Source organism: Carcharhinus amblyrhynchos, chromosome 9 (assembly GCF_965287045.1).
Source record: "Carcharhinus amblyrhynchos chromosome 9, sCarAmb.v2.hapA, whole genome shotgun sequence".
Taxonomy (NCBI): Eukaryota; Metazoa; Chordata; class Chondrichthyes; order Carcharhiniformes; family Carcharhinidae; genus Carcharhinus; species Carcharhinus amblyrhynchos.
In genome coordinates, this window is record NC_137332.1 from 2,130,788 (window position 1) to 2,149,068 (window position 18,281).

General features: G+C 46.8%; 1 protein-coding gene across 4 annotated transcripts in view; it reads left to right on the forward strand.

Moving 5' to 3' along the window:
• The window catches only part of LOC145347545 (netrin-G1-like), a 306,935-nt gene that overhangs the window by 251,908 nt on the left and 36,746 nt on the right, over window positions 1-18,281 (forward strand). For all 4 annotated transcript variants that reach the window (XM_080195069.1, XM_080195071.1, XM_080195068.1 and 1 more), the window contains exon 3: window positions 9,957-10,600. In XM_080195069.1, coding sequence (XP_080051195.1) covers window positions 9,957-10,600 — 644 coding nt within the window. The remainder of the gene's footprint in view (window positions 1-9,956; window positions 10,601-18,281) is intronic.

The window sequence follows — 18,281 nt, forward strand, 5'->3', positions numbered from 1 at the left end:
CATTGTTACAATCCTGTTAGAGACATTTAACATTTAAAGCAAAATTTGAGCCCCCAGTAATTAACAGCATTCTACCACAAGATTTCATATTTTAAATAAAGAGAAACTTCTGTTCCAACCAGTCCTTGGATAAGGCCACTGAGTTTTTCAGGATTTGGGAGGAGATAATTGTTCATTGCTGGTTGAGCAGGAGTGAACTGGCTCCCCAGTTTTACCCAGCCCCTTCAGCTAGTCACAACATTTCAAAAGGATCCTTTTCCTCGTTGACGCCTTTCCTTGTCCAAAAGTATTTGGGTCCCATTTTCCCGCCCAACTACACTGACAACCATTCAGCCAGCCATGATCTTCCCAGGCCATTATTCAGTACATGACCAATCTTGCGCCATGGCAATGCCCATCAGGCACCCTGATGCAGACTGAATTGTTCGCCCGTCAGGGGCGTACACTTGACAGACCCAAAACCTGGCACAAAAAACACTTCTGGCCATGATTGACTCCAGAAGGCGACTAAGAACATAAGAACATAAGAAATAGGAGCAGGAGTAGGCCATCTAGCCCTTCGAGCCTGCCCCGCCATTCAATAAGATCATGGCTGATCTGTCGTGGCTCAGTTCCACTTTCCCGCCCTCTCCCCATAACCCTTAATCCCCTCTCTTATCAAAAACCCATCAACCCGCATCTTAAAAATATTTAGCGAGGCAGCCTCCACCACTTCAACGGGCAGAGAATTCCAGAGATTCACCACCCTTTGAGTGAAGAAGTTCCTCCTCAACTCTGTTCTAAACCGCTCCCCCTTTATCTTGAGGCTGTGCCCCCTAGTCCTACTGTCTTTTTTGAGCAGGAAGGGTCTCTCCACCTTTACCCTATCCATCCCATTCATCATCTTATACGTCTCAATGAGATCTCCTCTCATTCTTCTAAACTCTAACAAGTACAAGCCTAGTTTATTCAGCCTCTCCTCATAGCTCAACCCCCTCAACTCCGGCATCAGCCTAGTAAACCTCCTCTGCACTCCCTCCAAGGCCAAAATATCCTTGCGTAAGTACGGCGCCCAAAACTGCACACAGTACTCCAGCTGCGGCCTCACCAATGCCCTATACAGCTGCAGCAAGACCTCCCTACTTTTATATTCAATCCCCCTCGCTATGAAGGCCAGCATCCCATTCGCCTTCCTGACCACCTGCTGCACCTGCAAGCTGGGTTTTTGCGACTCATGCACAAGGACCCCGAGGTCCCTCTGCACCGTCGCCTGCTGCAGTTTTTCGCCACGTAACAGGACTACATCCTGGTCAGCCAATGAACAGGCAGCTAATGTGAAAGACAGGCTTCGGAAGGCTGAGCAATGCTGGGGGTGAGCAGCGAGAGTGGAGGCACTAAGAGAAGAGAATGTATGAGCTGGTGCTACCTGAGGGGAACAGCGGTGTGGAGCTGTATCAGAGTGATGCAGAGCGGTGAAAAGTAGCAACAGAAAAAGCAAGCAAAGCATATTGAAGCATATCTAGATAAGCCTCAGTCTAGAAAAACCCCTGCATTCTCCCTATGGCAAGTATATCCTTACTGAGATAAGGAGACCAAACCTGTACATAATACTCCAGGTACTGTCTCAACGGGATTCTGCATATATGCAGCAAATGCAATACTCAAATTCACTTGTAATGAAGGCTAACATGCAATTTGCTGCCCAGGTGTTAGCTTTCAGTAGTTTGTTGGCGAGGACTCCCATGTTTCTTTATTCATTAATGCATTAAAATCTCTCACTACTGACCCTCTGACAGTGCGGCACTCCCTCAGTACTGACCCTCTGACAGTCTAGCACTCCCTCAGCACTGACCCTCTGACGGTGTGACACTCCCTCAGCACTGACCCTCTGACAGTGCGGCACTCCCTCAGTACTGACCCTCTGACAGTGCAGCACTCCCTCGTACTGATCGTTGACAGATCCCTTTGTCATTGGAGAATGTTGGTAATTCCTCCAGCTCAGCAGTGACCCACTAACTGCTTCTAATTTTAATCTTGTTTAAGTCATTAGCGTTCTAACTGAGCAGCAATGATTTACAATTTATTCTCACCAAAGGGCTGATTTCTTATTGATGGGAAGTGACAGGAATTTGCAGGATTGGGTTTTCCGAAGCCATGAACATCTCTGCTGACTGCTGTAGGAATTAACACCATTCAACAGGGCAGTGAACCATGCTGACTGAGATTGGCTGAGTTAAAAATAACATTAGGCTATTTGTCACATGACACATTGTAAATTCAAGATGGCAGCTTTTCAAAGGCTGTCATCATTGTCAGGTGGTGAGTCTTCTGTAGAATAACAATGAGGGAGAAGGTGCTGGGAGTGAAAGTGCTGAAGTGGCGGAGTTGGCTGGGAGACTCACTCTAGGCCAGTTAGCGGGTTTCCCACTGGGTGCCTCGGCCTCCGTGAGTCTCCGGCAGCTGGCTTTCCAGCGCCATCAGCACCGAGCCTGAAATCAGCGTGGCGCTGTATAAATTATTTCAATGGACATTTAAATATAATTTAAATATCATTAGTGGGATCAGGACTGACGTCTCCAGGCTCGTGAGCCTCATCCCCCGCCAGGAACTTCTCACACCAGTGGGATTTACAACAGCCATCTGACCCTGCTGGAGTCAAAGGGTCAGAGGCCAGAGATGGTGCCCCCTGGGCATTGCCATCATGGCAGTGCCAGCAAGACCCCTTGGCACTGCCCAAGGGGCAAAGTGGGAATGCTCAGGGGGCATTTTGGCACTGCCCATCAAGCATTGGGCAGTGCCAAGGAGGCAGAGCTTGATGGGGACAGGGCCTCTGAGGGGAGGTCAGTAGAGGCCCAGCTGCCACTTTGCACTGGGATCAGTGGGGGCAAAAGGGAAGCCAGCAATCAAAATGCACTGGGGTGGGGGGGCAGCAGTCAGGGGGTTGCTGGTTTTAGCTTCCCAAGCGGGAACAGGCCCCACCCCCTGAAATCCAATGATATTCATGTTGGTGGCCTCTGCATTGCACAGATTGTGGGGGATTCTAGTCAGAACTCTCACTGAGAAAACCAACATGAATTATTCCAGTTTTCCCACGAATTCAACACTTAGCGCCCGATTTTACCAAAAATTCGCGCCTGTTTTCGGGCAAAATCAGGCCCTTAGAATTTTTTTGGTAAAATTCTGCCCAGATTGTTCCACTGGGACAATGAACAAGAAAGCAGGTGGAGAAATGTGTCAGTGTTAACGATTGAGAATAAGACAGAGTTTGAGGGAATGGTGGAGTGAGACAGTGAGATAGTGTCTCTGTCTCTCACCACTCCCTCGATGAGCTTTCACATTGAACACCAGCCAGCCGTTCCCCGGGGAACTCACACCGTTTACACAACATCATTTCATTCAACCACTGATTCCAGCTCTGGGACTCAGAGCTGTTCATTATTCACAGAGGGCACAGGTAATTCAGGAGCACTTAACATCTGTACTGTTTGATTATTCATTCATACTTTACTCAGTTTACAGATTCTGTTACTAATGTTCACTCCATTCGATTTACACAGAATTAAAAATAATCTATTGCAATATGCAGCTTTAGTTAATGCCTTTAGTCGATGCTGTGACAATTGTAGATTCATTAATCTCCATTATCTCTGTATATTGCCACAATCTCCACCTTTATCACCAGTGTTAGTTTTATTGATCACGGCAACAATCCCTTCCCACTGAGATCCAGCCTGAAAGGCTCTGATCATTTACAAAAGGGGTTTCAGCCGATTCAGTCTTACTGATCTCAGGTCGAGCAGTGATGTGTCCGTTCCTGAAGAAGCTTCTTCCTGTGTCTGAGCAACATTCAGTCTATCATCGCAGCGTAGCAATTCGCCAAGGATACACCGACATCTCCAACCAAACCTGTCACCCCCACCACCCTGAACAACGGCAGCAGATACCAGGGAAAACCGCAACCTGTGACTTCCCACTAAACACGCTCCATCCCGCTATGTCATTCCAAGTGACTGGAATCACCCCCAGAGTGACAGGGAATCAATCCCAGTGATGGGGAATCATTCCCAGTGATGGGAATCACTCTCAGTAACAGGGAATCACTCCCAGTGATGGGGAATCATTCCCAGTTCTGGGGAATCACCCCAGTGATGGGAATCACTCTCAGTAACAGGGAATCACTCGCAGTGATGGGTAATCACCCCTAGTGGCAGGAATCACTTCCAGTGACGTAGAATCACTCCCAGTAATGGGGAATCACTTCCAGTAATGGGGAATCACTAACAGTGATGGGAATCACTCCCAGTGAGGGGGAATCACGTTCAGTAATGGGAATCACTCCCAGTGACAGGTAACCATTCCCAGTGATGGGGAATCGCCCCTAGTGACAGGAATCGCTCCCTTTAATGGGGAATCACTCCCAGTGACGGGGGATCACTCCCAGTGACGTAGAATCACTCCTAGTAGTGGGAGATCACTTCCAGTGATGGGGAATCACTCCCACTGACATGAATCATTCCAGTAACGGGAATCACTCCCAGTGACGGGAATCACTCCCAGTGATGGGGAATCACTTCCAGTAACAGAAATCATTCCCAGTGATGGAGAATCACTTGCAATGACGGGGAATAACTCCCAGTGAGAGGTATCACTCCCAGTGTTGGGAATCACTCCTAGTGACAGGGAATCACTCCCAGCAACAGGGAATCACTCCCAGTGACAGAATCACTCCGAGTGATGGGAATCACTCCCAGTGACAGGAATCATTCCCAGTGATGGTGAATCACACCCAATGACAGATATCATTCCCAGTGATCGGAATCACTCCTAGTGACAGGAATCACTCCCAGTGACAGGGTATCACTCCCAGTAATGGGAATCACTCGCAGTGATGGGAATCACTCCCAATGACAGGAATCACTGCCAGTGACAGGAATCACTGCCAGTGACAGAAAAATACTCCCAGTGACAGGAAAATACCTCCAGTGACAGGGACGACTCCTAGTGACAGGAAATCACTCCCACTGACAAGAATCACTTCCAGTAACGGGAATCACTTTCACTGACATAGAATCACACCTTGTAATGGGGATTCACTTCCAGTGACAGGGAAACACTCCCAGTGACGGGAATTACTCCGAGTGATGGAAATCACTCCCAGTGATGGGGAATCACTCCCAGTGATAGAAATCACTTCCAGTGATGGGGAAACAGTCCCAGTGACGGGAATTACTCCCAGTGAAGAGGCATCACTCCCTGTGATGGGGAATCACTCCCAGTCATGAGACTCACTCCCAGTAACAGGGAATCATTCCGAATGACGGGAATCACTCCCAGTAACGGGAATCATTCCGAATGACAGGAATCACTCCCAGTAACGGGAATCACTCCCAGTGACGGGAATCACTCCCAGTGACAGGAATCACACCCAGTGACAGGGAATCACTCCCAATAAAGGGGAATCACTCCTACTGATGGGGAAATCATTCCCAGTGAAGGGATTCACTCCCAGAGGTGGGAATCACTCCCAGTGATGGAATCACTACCAGAGACAAGAATCACTCCCAATGATGGGAATCACTCTTAGTGACAGGGAATCACTCCCAGTGACAGGAATCACTCCCAGTGATGGGGAATCACTCTTAGTGACAGGGAATCACTCCCAGTGATGGGATTCACTCCCAGAGGTGGGAATCACTCCCAGTGATGGGAATCACTACCAGTGACAGAAATCACTCCCAGTGACAGAATCACTCTTAGTGACAGGAATCACTCCCAGTGACAGGAATCACTCCCAGTGACAGGAATCACTCCCAGTGATGGGGAATCACTTCCAGTGAGAGGAAATCATGCCCAATGATGGGAATTGCTCCCAGTGACAGGAATCACTCCCAATGATGAGAAATCACTTCTAATGAAAATGACATGAGATTTTTCAGTTGTTTCAGAATGTTGAATTGATTTATAATTCCTGACTGTAAATACTTGATGGTTTGAGGCTAGTTTTAGTTTGATACATAACATCATTCTCCAACACTCCAGCAAAAATAATGATTACTTCCCTTACTTCCCGCTGCCTTGGCAAAGCAGCCAGTATAATTAAGGACCCCATGCACCCCGGACATTCTCTTTTCCACCTTCTTCCTTCAGGAAAAAGACACAAAGGTCTGAGGACACATACCAACTGACTCAAGAGCAGCTTCTTCCCTGTTGCCATCAGTCTTTTGAATGGAACTATCTTGCACTGAGTTGATCTTTCTCTACACCCTAGCTATGACTGTAACACTACATTCTGCACTCTTTTGTTTCATTCTCTATGAACAGTATGCTCTAACTGTATAAGAACATAAGAAATAGGAGCAGGAGCAGGCCATCCAGCCCTTCGAGCCTGCCCCGCCATTCAATAAGATCATGGCTGATCTGTCGTGGCTCAGTTCCACTTTCCCGCTTTCCCCCCATAACCCTTAATCCCCTCTCTTATCAAAAACCCACCAACCCGCGTCTTAAAAATATTTAGCGAGGCAGCCTCCACCACTTCAACGGGCAGAGAATTCCAGAGATTCACCACCCTTTGAGTGAAGAAGTTCCTCCTCAACTCCGTTCTAAACCGCTCCCCCTTTATCTTGAGGCTGTGTCCCCAAGTCCTACTGTCTTTTTTGAGCGGGAAGAGTCTCTCCACCTCTATCCTATCCATCCCATTCATCATCTTATAAGTCTCAATGAGATCTCCCCTCATTCTTCTAAACTCTAACGAGTACAAGCCCAGTTTATTCAGCCTCTCCTCACAGCTCAACCCCCTCAACTCCGGTATCAGCCCAGTAAACCTCCTCTGCACTCCCTCCAAGGCCAAAATATCTTTGCGCAGGTGCGGCGCCCAAAACTGCACACAGTACTCCAGCTGCGGCCTCACCAATGCCCTATACAGCTGCAGCAAGACCTCCCTACTTTTATATTCAATCCCCCTCGCTATGAAGGCCAGCATCCCATTCGCCTTCCTGACCACCTGCTGCACCTGCAAGCTGGGTTTTTGCGACTCATGCACAAGGACCCCGAGGTCCCTCTGCACCGTCGCCTGCTGCAGTTTTTCGCCCCGTAAGTAATAGTCCTTCCTACCATTCTTCCTACCAAAGTGGACCACCTCACACTTGCCAACATTAAATTCCATTTGCCATTTCCTGGCCCATTCGCCCAGCCTATTTAGATCCTTCTGCAGACTCTCCACACCCTCCGCACAATTTGCCGTTCCCCCTATCTTGGTGTCATCAGCAAATTTCGACACCCTACACTCGGTTCCCTCCTCCAGATCATCTATATAAATGGTAAAAAGCTGAGGCCCCAGCACCGACCCCTAGGGCACTCCACTAGTCACCATCCGCCAATCCGAATAGCACCCGTTGACCCCCACTCTCTGCCTCCTATTTGACAACCAATCCTCTATCCACGCTAACACCCTACCCCCAACTCCATGTCCCTCGACCTTCTGCAATAACCTCTTGTGAGGTACTTTGTCAAACGCCTTCTGAAAATCTAGAAAGACCACATCCGCCAGCTCTCCTCTATCCACCGCCCTAGACACATCCTCATAGAACTCCAGTAAATTTGTCAGACACGACTTCCCTTTAATGAAACCGTGCTGCGTCTGCTCTATCAAGCAATTCCCTTCAAGATGCCTCGCAATTTCCTCCTTAATGACAGATTCTAACATTTTACCCACCACAGACGTTAAACTAACCGGTCTATAATTCCCTGCCTTTTGCCTGGCACCCTTCTTAAACAACGGCGTAACATTAGCCGTTTTCCAATCATCCGGCACTTCCCCGGAATCCAGCGATGTCTGGAAAATAACCACCAAGGCATCCACTATCACCTCCGCCATTTCTTTCAGAACCCTCGGATGCATTCCATCCGGTCCTGGGGACTTGTCCACAATCAGCCCCTCCAGTCTGTCGAGCACCGCCTCTCTAGTAACAGTAATGTCATTAAGACCCTCCAGTCCTACCACCTTTCCATCGCTAACACCCGGCAAATTATTCACGTCCTCCTCCGTGAAGACAGAAACAAAAACGTTATTCAAGACCTTAGCCATATCCCCATCCCCTACCACTAGGTCCCCTTTCTCATCCTCTAAAGGACCAACATTCACCCTAGCCAGCCTCTTCCTTTTTATATATTTATAAAAACTCTTGCTATCCTTTTTTATATTAAGCGCTAGCCCAGCTTCATAGCTTCTCCTACCCTTCTTTATCAACTTCTTTGTCAATCTTTGTTGACATTTAAACCTCTCCCAATCCTCATCTCGCCCACTACTCTTAGCTACTCTAAATTCCTCCGCTTTTAATTTAACACTTTCCTTCACCTCCTTCGTTAGCCACGGCTTATTACCTCTCTTCCTACTATCCTTTTTGACCATCGGAATAAATTTCCGCTGAGCACCAAGAAAGATCTCCTTAAAGATCCTCCACTGCTCCTCAGCAGACCCTCCCTCCAACGCGCTCTCCCAGTCAACATTCGCCAATTCTTCTCTCATCCTACCGTACTCCCCTCGATAGCAACAAGAAACAATACTTTTCACTGAATTCTAATACATGTGACAATAATAAATCAAATCAATTCAGCTGTGCAACTGCCTATTATAGATTGCGGTGCAATGAAGCACACAGACGGATTCAGTATTATCCCAGAGATCACTAGAGTGCATGATTATTCCTGGAATGCCTGGGAGAGATTTACTCTGTATCTAACCCCATGTTCTACCTGTCCTGGGAGTGTTTGATTTGATTTATTATTGTCACATGTATTAACATTCAGTGAAAAGTATAGTTTCTTGCATGCTATACAGATAAAACATATCGTTCATAGAGAAGAAAACTAGAGAGTGCAGAATGTAGTGTTACAGTCATAGCTAGGGTGTAGAGAAAGATCAACTCAGTGCAAGATAAGTCCATTCAAAAGTCTGACGGCAGCAGGGAAGAAGCTGCCCTTGAGTCAGTTGCTGTGTGACCTCAGACTTTTGTATCTTTTCCCCAAGGAAGGAGCTGGAAGAGAGAATGTCCGGGGTGTGTGGGGTCCTTAATTATGCTGGCTGATTTGCCGAGACAGCAGGAAGTGTAGACAGAATCAATGGATGGGAGGCTGGTTTGTGTGATGGATTGGGCTACGTTCACGACCTTTTGTAGTTCCTTGCAGTCTTGGGCGGAGCAGGAGCCCAGACCAAGTTGTGATACAACCAGTAAGAATGCTTTCGATGGTGCATCTGTAAAATTTAGTGAGATTGTAGCTGAAATGCCAAGTTTTCTAGTCTTCTGAGAAAGTAGAAGTGTTGGTGGGCTTTCTTAACTATAATGTCACCATGGGGGGATTAGGACTGGTTGTTGGTGATCTAGACACCTAAAAACTTGAAGCTTTTGACTTTTTCTACTTTATCCCCATTGATGTATTCAGGGGAATGTTCTTCTTTATGCCTCCTGAAGTCAATGACAATCTCCTTTGTTTTGTTGACATCGAGGGACAGATTATTGTTGCCGCACCAGTTCACCAGATTCTCTGTTTCATTCCTGTACTCTGTCTCATCATTGTTTGAGATCTGACCCACTATAGTGGTGTCATCAGCACTAATGAAAATTGCATTGGAGGGGAATTTGGCTGCACAGTCATAAGTGTATAAGGAGCATAGTAGTGGGCTGAGAACAAACCTCATGTTGTACCTGTCCTGGGTGTGTTTTATCGGAGTCATGATGTGGAGATGCCAGCATTGGACTGGGGTAAACACAGTAAGAAGTCTCACAACGCCAGGTTAAAGTCCAACAGGTTTATTTGACAGTAAACTCACAAGCTTTCAGAGTTTGCCCCTTTGTCAGTGTAGAGGGACGTTACTGTGTATCTAACCCTGTGCTCTATCTGTCCTGGGAGTGTTTGATGAGGATGTGTGAAGGGAGTTTACTGTCTATCTAACCCTGTGTTGTTCTGTTTTCTGTTTGAAGGAGAACCCGTACATGTGCAACAATGAGTGTGACGCTCGCACACCGGAGCTCGCTCACCCGCCTGAGCTGATGCTGGACGATGAGGGACGGGTTCCCAACACCTTTTGGCAAAGTGTGTCCTGGAGACGTTTCCCAGATCCTCTCCTGGTCAACATCACTCTGTCCTGGGGTAAGAGCATCGAGCTGACTGAGGACATTGTCATCACCTTCGAGTCAGGCCGTCCTGAGCAGATGATTCTGGAAAAATCTCTGGACAATGGGCAGACTTGGCAGCCCTATCAGTTCTACGCAGCAGACTGCCTCAACTCCTTTGGGATGGAACCCAGAAGTGCCAGCGATCTGAGGCCTGCCTCTGTTTTGGACATTATCTGCACCGAGGAATATTCCAGGGGTTACGTATGGAAGCAGGAGAACACGGTCCGATTTGAGATCCAGGAACGTTTTGCCTTGTTCGGGGGACCCCTTCTCCGTGACATGGCCTCACTGTACGGCCGACTGGACACCACAAAGGACCTGAGGGACTTCTTCACCCTGACTGACCTGCGGCTCAGACTGCTCCGTCCAGCCACTGGACCCACCAGAGTTGACCCACTCAACCTGTCGAAATATTTCTACGCCATCTCCAACCTGGACATCAGGGGGCGGTGAGAGATTCCCAGCCTTTTGACACTGAGTTATTGACCACACCACCCACCCAGGGGCATTCTGCCCAGCCAACATAGTATTACAACCGTGGGAACTTAGGATTTAGTACTGAGGAATAAAAATAGGCCATTCGGCCCCTCGAACCTGTTCCATCGTTTTAATAAGATCACGGCTGGTGTTGTTTCTCAACTCCACCTTCCCTTCTGTCTCCCATAATGCTTGACTCCCTTGTCTATTGGGGAAGGAATGGTAAAGTGATTTTCTCACTGGACTAGCAATCCAGAGACCCAGGGTAATGTTCTGGGGACCCGGGTTTGAATCCCACCACAGCAGATGGTGAAATAAGAATTCAGTGAAAATCTGGAATTAAAAGCCTCATGATGACTATGAAACCATTGTCAAATGTGGTAAAAAAAAAATCTGATTCACTCATGTCCTTTAACCAGAGACACCCATATCTCCTCTTAAAAAGAAAATAAGATCAGTCTGACTCTGTGCTGAAAATATTCAATGACCCATCCCCCGCTACTTTCAGATGAGAATTCAATGGATTCACGACCCTCTGAGGAAAATAATTCTCTTCTCTGACTGTGGGACTATTACACTTAAACTGTGTCCCTGAGTTCTTGTCTCCCCTACAAGAGTAAACATCCTCCCAGCATCCACCCTGTCGAGATCCTCGAGATCTTAATTTGTTTCACTGAGACCATCTTTCATTCTTCTCAACTCCAATGAGTTTAGGCCTAATCTGTTCAATCTTTCCTCATAAGATACCCCCTCATGCCTGGAATGAGCTGAGTCACCCTCCGGAACTGCTTTGAGAGGTCATTGTTTAAAAATAAGGGGTCATCCATTTAGGACGGAGGTGAGGAGAATTTTTCTCTCCGAGGGTTGTGAGCCTCCATTAACAGCGCCATTTTAACCTCAGGTATTTCCCCCTGGCAGGACCTCCCTCCCCCATGTCGGCCTCTCCACCAACATTCCTCTCTGCCGTTCTCCTCGTTAAATGCATTCCATTGTTTCATGACAGTTTTGCTGCCAATCTTTGATTCCAGTTTATATGGACCAGATCCATACTCACCACATTGACATGGTCTCTTCCCCAGTGAATGATTCAAACTCGGGACTGCCCCTGGTCCTTTTTCCATAGTCAGCCTAAACCCAATGAAACAGTAATCACTCTCCCCAAAGTGTTCTCCTGCTGTCGTTTGGTCCACTTGTTTCCCCCACTCATTCCCGAGTACCAGGGCCAGTGGCACCTCCTGCCTCATTGAACTGGACACAGAAAATTCTCCTGAATACACTCTCAGAAATCTCGGCTCTCTCTGTTCTTTACACCATGACTATCCCAGTCTATAGTCGGATAATTAAAGTCCCTTTAATATCATAAAATCTCTCCATGTGCTTCAGAGGAGGATTAAATATCAAAGTGTTTCTGAGGTTTAACCACATTCCAGGTTTTGTTCTCCTTTGTAATGTCCCTGCAAGTTAGTTTCTCTTTTTCCTTTCCATTCATTAGTGAATAGAATACAGCCAGTCGTATAACGTTACCTCAATTGTTTCTTAGTTCAAACTAAATAGATTCTGTCCTTGGCCCCTTGAGATGTCCTCCCCATCACTAAAACATTTTCCTTAGTCAACATCTCGACCTCTTTTCTTATCTTCCCTACTCTATCTTCCCTGAACTCCTTGGTCCAGGAATATTCAGTGCCTGGTCCAGGGTCTCCATTATCACCACAGCATCATATTGTAGTGGCTATCTGTAGCTGCAGCACATTGGACCCAATCGTTCCACAGTCAATAATCACTCTTTTACAGAATGAGTCTGGGGAATTAATCACGGAAAATGAGGAAATGGCGGATGAAATGAACAGATATTTTGCATCTGTCTTCACTGTAAAGGATATAAATAACATCCCAGAAATAACCATGAATCAGGATGTGAAAGGGAGTGCAGAATAATTACATTTGTCATGGAGAGGATATTGGGAAAATGATTACAGTTAAAAGCTGGCCCACCCCACAGAGCCAAATGAGCTTCATTCCTGAATCTTAAAAGAAGCGGCTGCTCTGATAGTGGAATTTACTGGCTTTAATTTTCCAAACTTTCCCTCGATTCTGGGAACCTGCCATCAGATTGGAAAATAGCAAATGTGACTCCTTCAAACAAAATAGGAAGGGGATAGAAAGCAGGAAATCATTAGTTTAGTATCAGTCACAGGGAAACTGCTGGGATCTATTCTGAAGGTGATAGCAGGGCATTTAGAAAGTCTCAAGTGAATCATAGAACCATACAGTGCAGAAGGGGCACTTCAGTCCATCAAGTCCACACCGACACATTAGAAACACCTGAACTCCCACCTAATCCCATCTGCCAGCACTTGGCCCATAGCCCTGAATTTTATGATGTGCCAAGTACTCATCCAGATACTTTTTAAAGTACGTGAGGCATCCGGCCTCCACCACCCTCCCAGGCAGCTCCAGACCCTTGCCACCCTCTGGGTAAAAACATGTTTCCTCACATCCCCCCTAAACCTCCTGCCCCTCACCTTGAACCAATGTCCCCTCGTGACTGAAGTAGAATCAACTTGGTTTTGTGGAAGGGAAATGTTATCTAACTAATTTATTTGGGTTCTTTGAGGCAGTAACAAGCAAGGTGGATAAAGGGGAACCTGTAGATGTGCTGTACTTAGATTTCCAGAAGGCAGTTGACACATCAAAGGTTCCTCACACTATTAGAGCTGTTGGTGCAACGGATAACATATTAGTGTGGATAGAATGTCTGTGTTGGCTCTGTGAATGAGCTATCCAATTAGTCCCACTCCCCCCGCCGTTCTTCCCCCACGGTCCTGTATTTCTCCTTCAGATATCTCCCCAATTGCCTTTTGAAAGTTATTATTGAATCTGCTTCCATTGCTCTTTCAGGCAGCACATTCCAGATCACAACAACTCACTGTGCCAAATAAATTCCCCTCATCTCCCCCTCTGGTTCTTTTCCCGACTCTCTTTAACCTGTGTCCCTCTGGTTACCCACCCTCCTGTCACTGCAAATACTTTGTTCCTATTTAATCTATCAAAGCCACACATGATTTTATGAATTATTCTGACTGATTGCTTCCTTCTTGTTCAATATATATTCAGTCTGGAAAAGCAAGTTCCATTTTTCCCATCAGACAATCTCTAGGGTTGGTAACTATTACCTCATTATTCTGGACTCAGCTTCTGGGAAACTCACTCGAGCTTTAAAGTACAGGAGAATCTTCAAACACTAATTGGAGAACAGGAGCAGCAAAATGTTTATGCTGCCTTTCAATTGTCTCTAAGGAACTCTCTGCGTTTTGCTTACTTTACTAAAATGTGCCCAGAACTGCCAATTTGCAAAATGTACACGGTAAAATCTACAGATGAGGAATCTCCACCTTTAGAGTGAGTTAAAGACAAACTCGACACTGTCAGCGCAGACACAGAGCACCACACTCACATTGCAACACTTTGCACCTCACTAAACCACATTTCATGTTGTTTTTGACCCAGAAAACATTCTGGGTTTGAAACTTCGCAGAACTTCCAAACACCAGCCTTGAAGCTGCTTTTCTCACCGTATCCTTCACATTTTGACTGCACAGACTCATTGTTTTTGGATTTAACACAGAATCAGTCAGAACTCAGCGGGGAAACAATCTCAACTCTGAGTCTGAAAGTTGTGGATTCAAGTCCTGATCCAAAGACTGGAGCAAAAAATCCAGCCTGACACTTTCTGTGCGGTGCTGTGGGAGTGCCGCACTGTCAGAGGGTCAGTACTGAGGGAGTGCCGCACTGTCAGAGGGTCAGTACTGAGGGAGTGCCACACTGTCAGAGGGTCAGTACTGAGGGAGTGCCGCACTGTCAGAGGGTCAGTACTGAGGGAGTGCCGCACTGTCAGAGGGTCAGTACTGAGGGAGTGCCGTACTGTCAGAGGATCAGTGCTGAGGGAGTGCCGCACTGTCAGAGGGTCAGTACTGAGGGAGTGCCGCACTGTCAGAGGGTCAGTACTGAGGGAGTGCCGCACTGTCAGAGGGTCAGTACTGAGGGAGTGCCGCACTGTCAGAGGGTCAGTACTGAGGGAGTGCCGCACTGTCAGAGGGTCAGTGCTGTGGGAGTGCCGCACTGTCAGAGGGTCAGTACTGAGGGAGTGCCGCACTGTCAGAGGGTCAGTACTGAGGGAGTGCCGCACTGTCAGAGGGTCAATTCTGAGGGAGTGCTGCACTGTCAAAGAATCAGTACTGAGGGAGTGCCGCACTGTCAGAGGGTCAGTACTGAGGGGAGTGCCGCATTGTCAGAGTGTCAGTACTGAGTCATAGAGTCTTAGAGGTTTACAGCATGGAAACAGGCCCTTCAGCCAAACGTGTCCATGCCTTCCTTTTTTTAAAACCCCTAAACAAATCCCAATTGCCCACATTTTGCCCATAATCCTCTATACTCATCATACCCATGTAACTGTCTAACTTTTTTTAAATGATAAAATTGTATCCACCTCTACTTCTATCTCTGGCAGCTTGTTTCAGACACTCACCACCCTCTGTGTAAAAAAACTGCCCCCTGGACACTTTTGTATCTCTCCCCTCTCACCTTAAACCTACGCCCTCTAGTTTTAGACTCCCTTACCTTTGGGAAATGGTATTTCCCAAATGGTATACCTCGCCTGTGCCCCTCATCATTTTATAGACCTCTATATGGTCACCCCTCAGCCTCCTCCACTCCAGAGAAAAAAGTCCCAGTATATTTAGCCTCTCCTTATAACTCAATCCATCAAGTCCTGATAGCATTCTTGTAAATCTTTTCTGCACTTTTTCTAGTTTAATAATATCCTTTCTACAATAGGGTGACCAGAACTGTACACAGTATTCCAAGTGTAGCCTTACCAATGTCTTGTACAACTTCAACAAGACATCCCAACTCCTGTATTCAACGGTCTGACCAATGAAACCAATCATTCTGAATGCCTTCTTCACCACTATGTCCATCCGTGACTCCACTTTCAAGGAGTTATGAACATATACGAACATATATCAGAAGGTTAGGGGGCATGGAGTTGGGGGTAAGGTGTTAGCGTGAATAGAGGATTGGTCGTCTAATAGGAGGCAGAGAGTTGGTATCAATGGGTGCCATTCTGATTGGCGGTTGGTGACTAGTGGAGTGCCGCAGGGATCGGTGCTGGGGCCTCAGCTATTTACCATTTATATAGATGATCTGGATGAGGGGGCTGAGTGTAGGGTAACGAAATATGCTGATGACACAAAGACGAATGGTAAAGCAAATTGTGCAGAGGTTGTGGAAAGTCTGCAGAGGGATCTGGATAGGCTGAGCGAGTGGGCGAGGACCTGGCAGATGGAGTACAATGTTAGTAAGTGTGAGGTTATCCACTTTGGCAGGAATAATAGTCGGAGGGATTACTATTTAAAGGGCGAAAAGCTGCAGCATGCTACGGTGCAGAGGGACCTGGGGGTCCTTGTGCATGAGTCGCAAAAACCCAGTCTGCAGGTGCAGCAGGTGATCAAGAAGGCGAATGGGATGCTGGCCTTTATAGCGAGGGGGATAGAATATAAAAGCAGGGAGGTCTTGCTGCAACTGTACAGGGCACTGGTGAGGCTGCAGCTGGAGTACTATGTGCAGTTTTGGTCGCCACACTTGCGCAAGGATATTTTGGCCTTGGAGGGAGTACAGAGGAGGTTCACTAGGCTGATACCAGAAATGAGGGGGTTAGACTATGAAGAGAGATTAAATAGACTGGGTCTGTACTCGTTGGAGTTTAGAAGGATGAGGGGGGATCTTGTAGAGACGTATAAGATAATGAAAGGGATGGATAGGGTAGAGGTAGAGAGATTCTTCCCGCTCAGAAAGGACAGCAGGACTAGAGGGCACAGCCTCAAGATAAGGGGGGGGCAGTTAGAACGGAGTTGAGGAGGAACTTCTTCACTCAAAGGGTGGTGAATCTCTGGAATTCTCTGCCCATTGAAGTGATGGAGGCACCTCGCTAAATATATTTAAGTCATGGGTAGATAGGTTTTTGACAGACTAGGGAATCAAGGGTTATGGGGAGAAAGTGGGAAAGTGGAACTGATCCACTTCAGATCAGCTATGATCTTATTGAATGGCGGGGCAGGCTCAAAGGGCTAGATGGCCTACTCCTGCTCCTATTTCTTATGTTCTTATGTTCTTATATATTCCTAGATCTCTTTGTTCTGTAACTCTCCCCAACACCCTACCATTAACTGACTAAGTCCTGCCCTGGTTCAATCTACCAAAATGCATCACCTCACATTTATCTAAATTAAACTCCATCTGCCATTCGTCAGCCCACTGGCCCAATTGATCAAGATCCTGTTGCAATTGGAGATAACTTTCTTCACTGTCCACTATGCCACCAATCTTGGTATTACCTGCAAGCTTACTTACCATACCTACTATATTCTCATCCAAATTGTTAATATAAATGGCAAATAACAGTGGACCCAGCACTGATCCCTGATGCACACCGCTGGTCACAGGCCTCCAGTTTGAAAAACAACTCTCTACAACCACCCTCTGTATCCATTTAGATATCTCACCCTGAATCCAGTGAAATTTAACCTTATGCAACAACCTACCATGCGGTACCTTGTCAAAGACCTTGCTAAAGTCCATGTAGTCAAAACTTGTGCCTTGTCGACGTTGGATAAGCTTTGGGGAGTCAGGAGGTGAGTTATTCACTGCAGTGTTCCTTGCCTCTGACTTGCTCTTGTAGTCAATATATTTATGTGATGAGTCTAGTTGAGTTTCTGGTCAATGGTAACCCCAACACTTTTGACAGTTGGGGATTCAGTGATGGTTACACCATTGAATGTCAAGGATTGGTGGTCAGTTGAGATTCTCCAATCTTACCTGCAGCTGGAATTCTCCGACCTCACCCACAGCTGGGATTCTCCGACTCACCTGCAGCTGGAATTCTCCAATCTCACTCACAGATGGGATTCTCTGACCTCACCCGCAGCTGGAATTCTCCAACCTCACTCACAGCTGGGATTCTCCGACCTCATCCACAGTTGGGATTGTCTGGTCTCGATGCAGTGAACAGGGATTTGACTGAGCACCAGATTCTCCGTTTTCACTTGCAGAGGCAGTGGGGCATGAATGGCCACAGAATTCAGGCTGAGGCTTCTTTATTTCAGTGAATTGTTAGAGCAAGAGTTTAATTATTCATCAATTACTCGCCATTTACAACTTCTGGAATCCCTGCTGTTCTTCGTAAATGGAAATGTAAGGTTTTTTGGTTTAATTCCTTGGAAAAGTCCCTGAATTTGACCCTTTCTGAGCAAACTCTGGGAACAATCCAGTTGATTTAGAATTTGGGTAACCAATAGATGTGTTGTTGTCAGTCCCTCGAAACGAGGGTGACTTCTGCTTCACTCCATGACTTGTATGTCCTCAACTGGCCAATCCTAGAGGTGCAGTCCTTTGGGCAAAAAGGACAGAAGATGCCCCTCGGAGGGGAGGGTTCTCTCGAGCTTGGATTCTGCTTTCTCGTTCCTGTTTTTGTTGCTTCTCCACAATAGAGGTGTTGGATTAATAGGGTTTCTGCCTCTGTTGCGATTCATTGGATAAGGTACCGCTTGGGTTTGCAACATAGAAACATAGAACAGTACAGCACAGTACAGGCCCTTC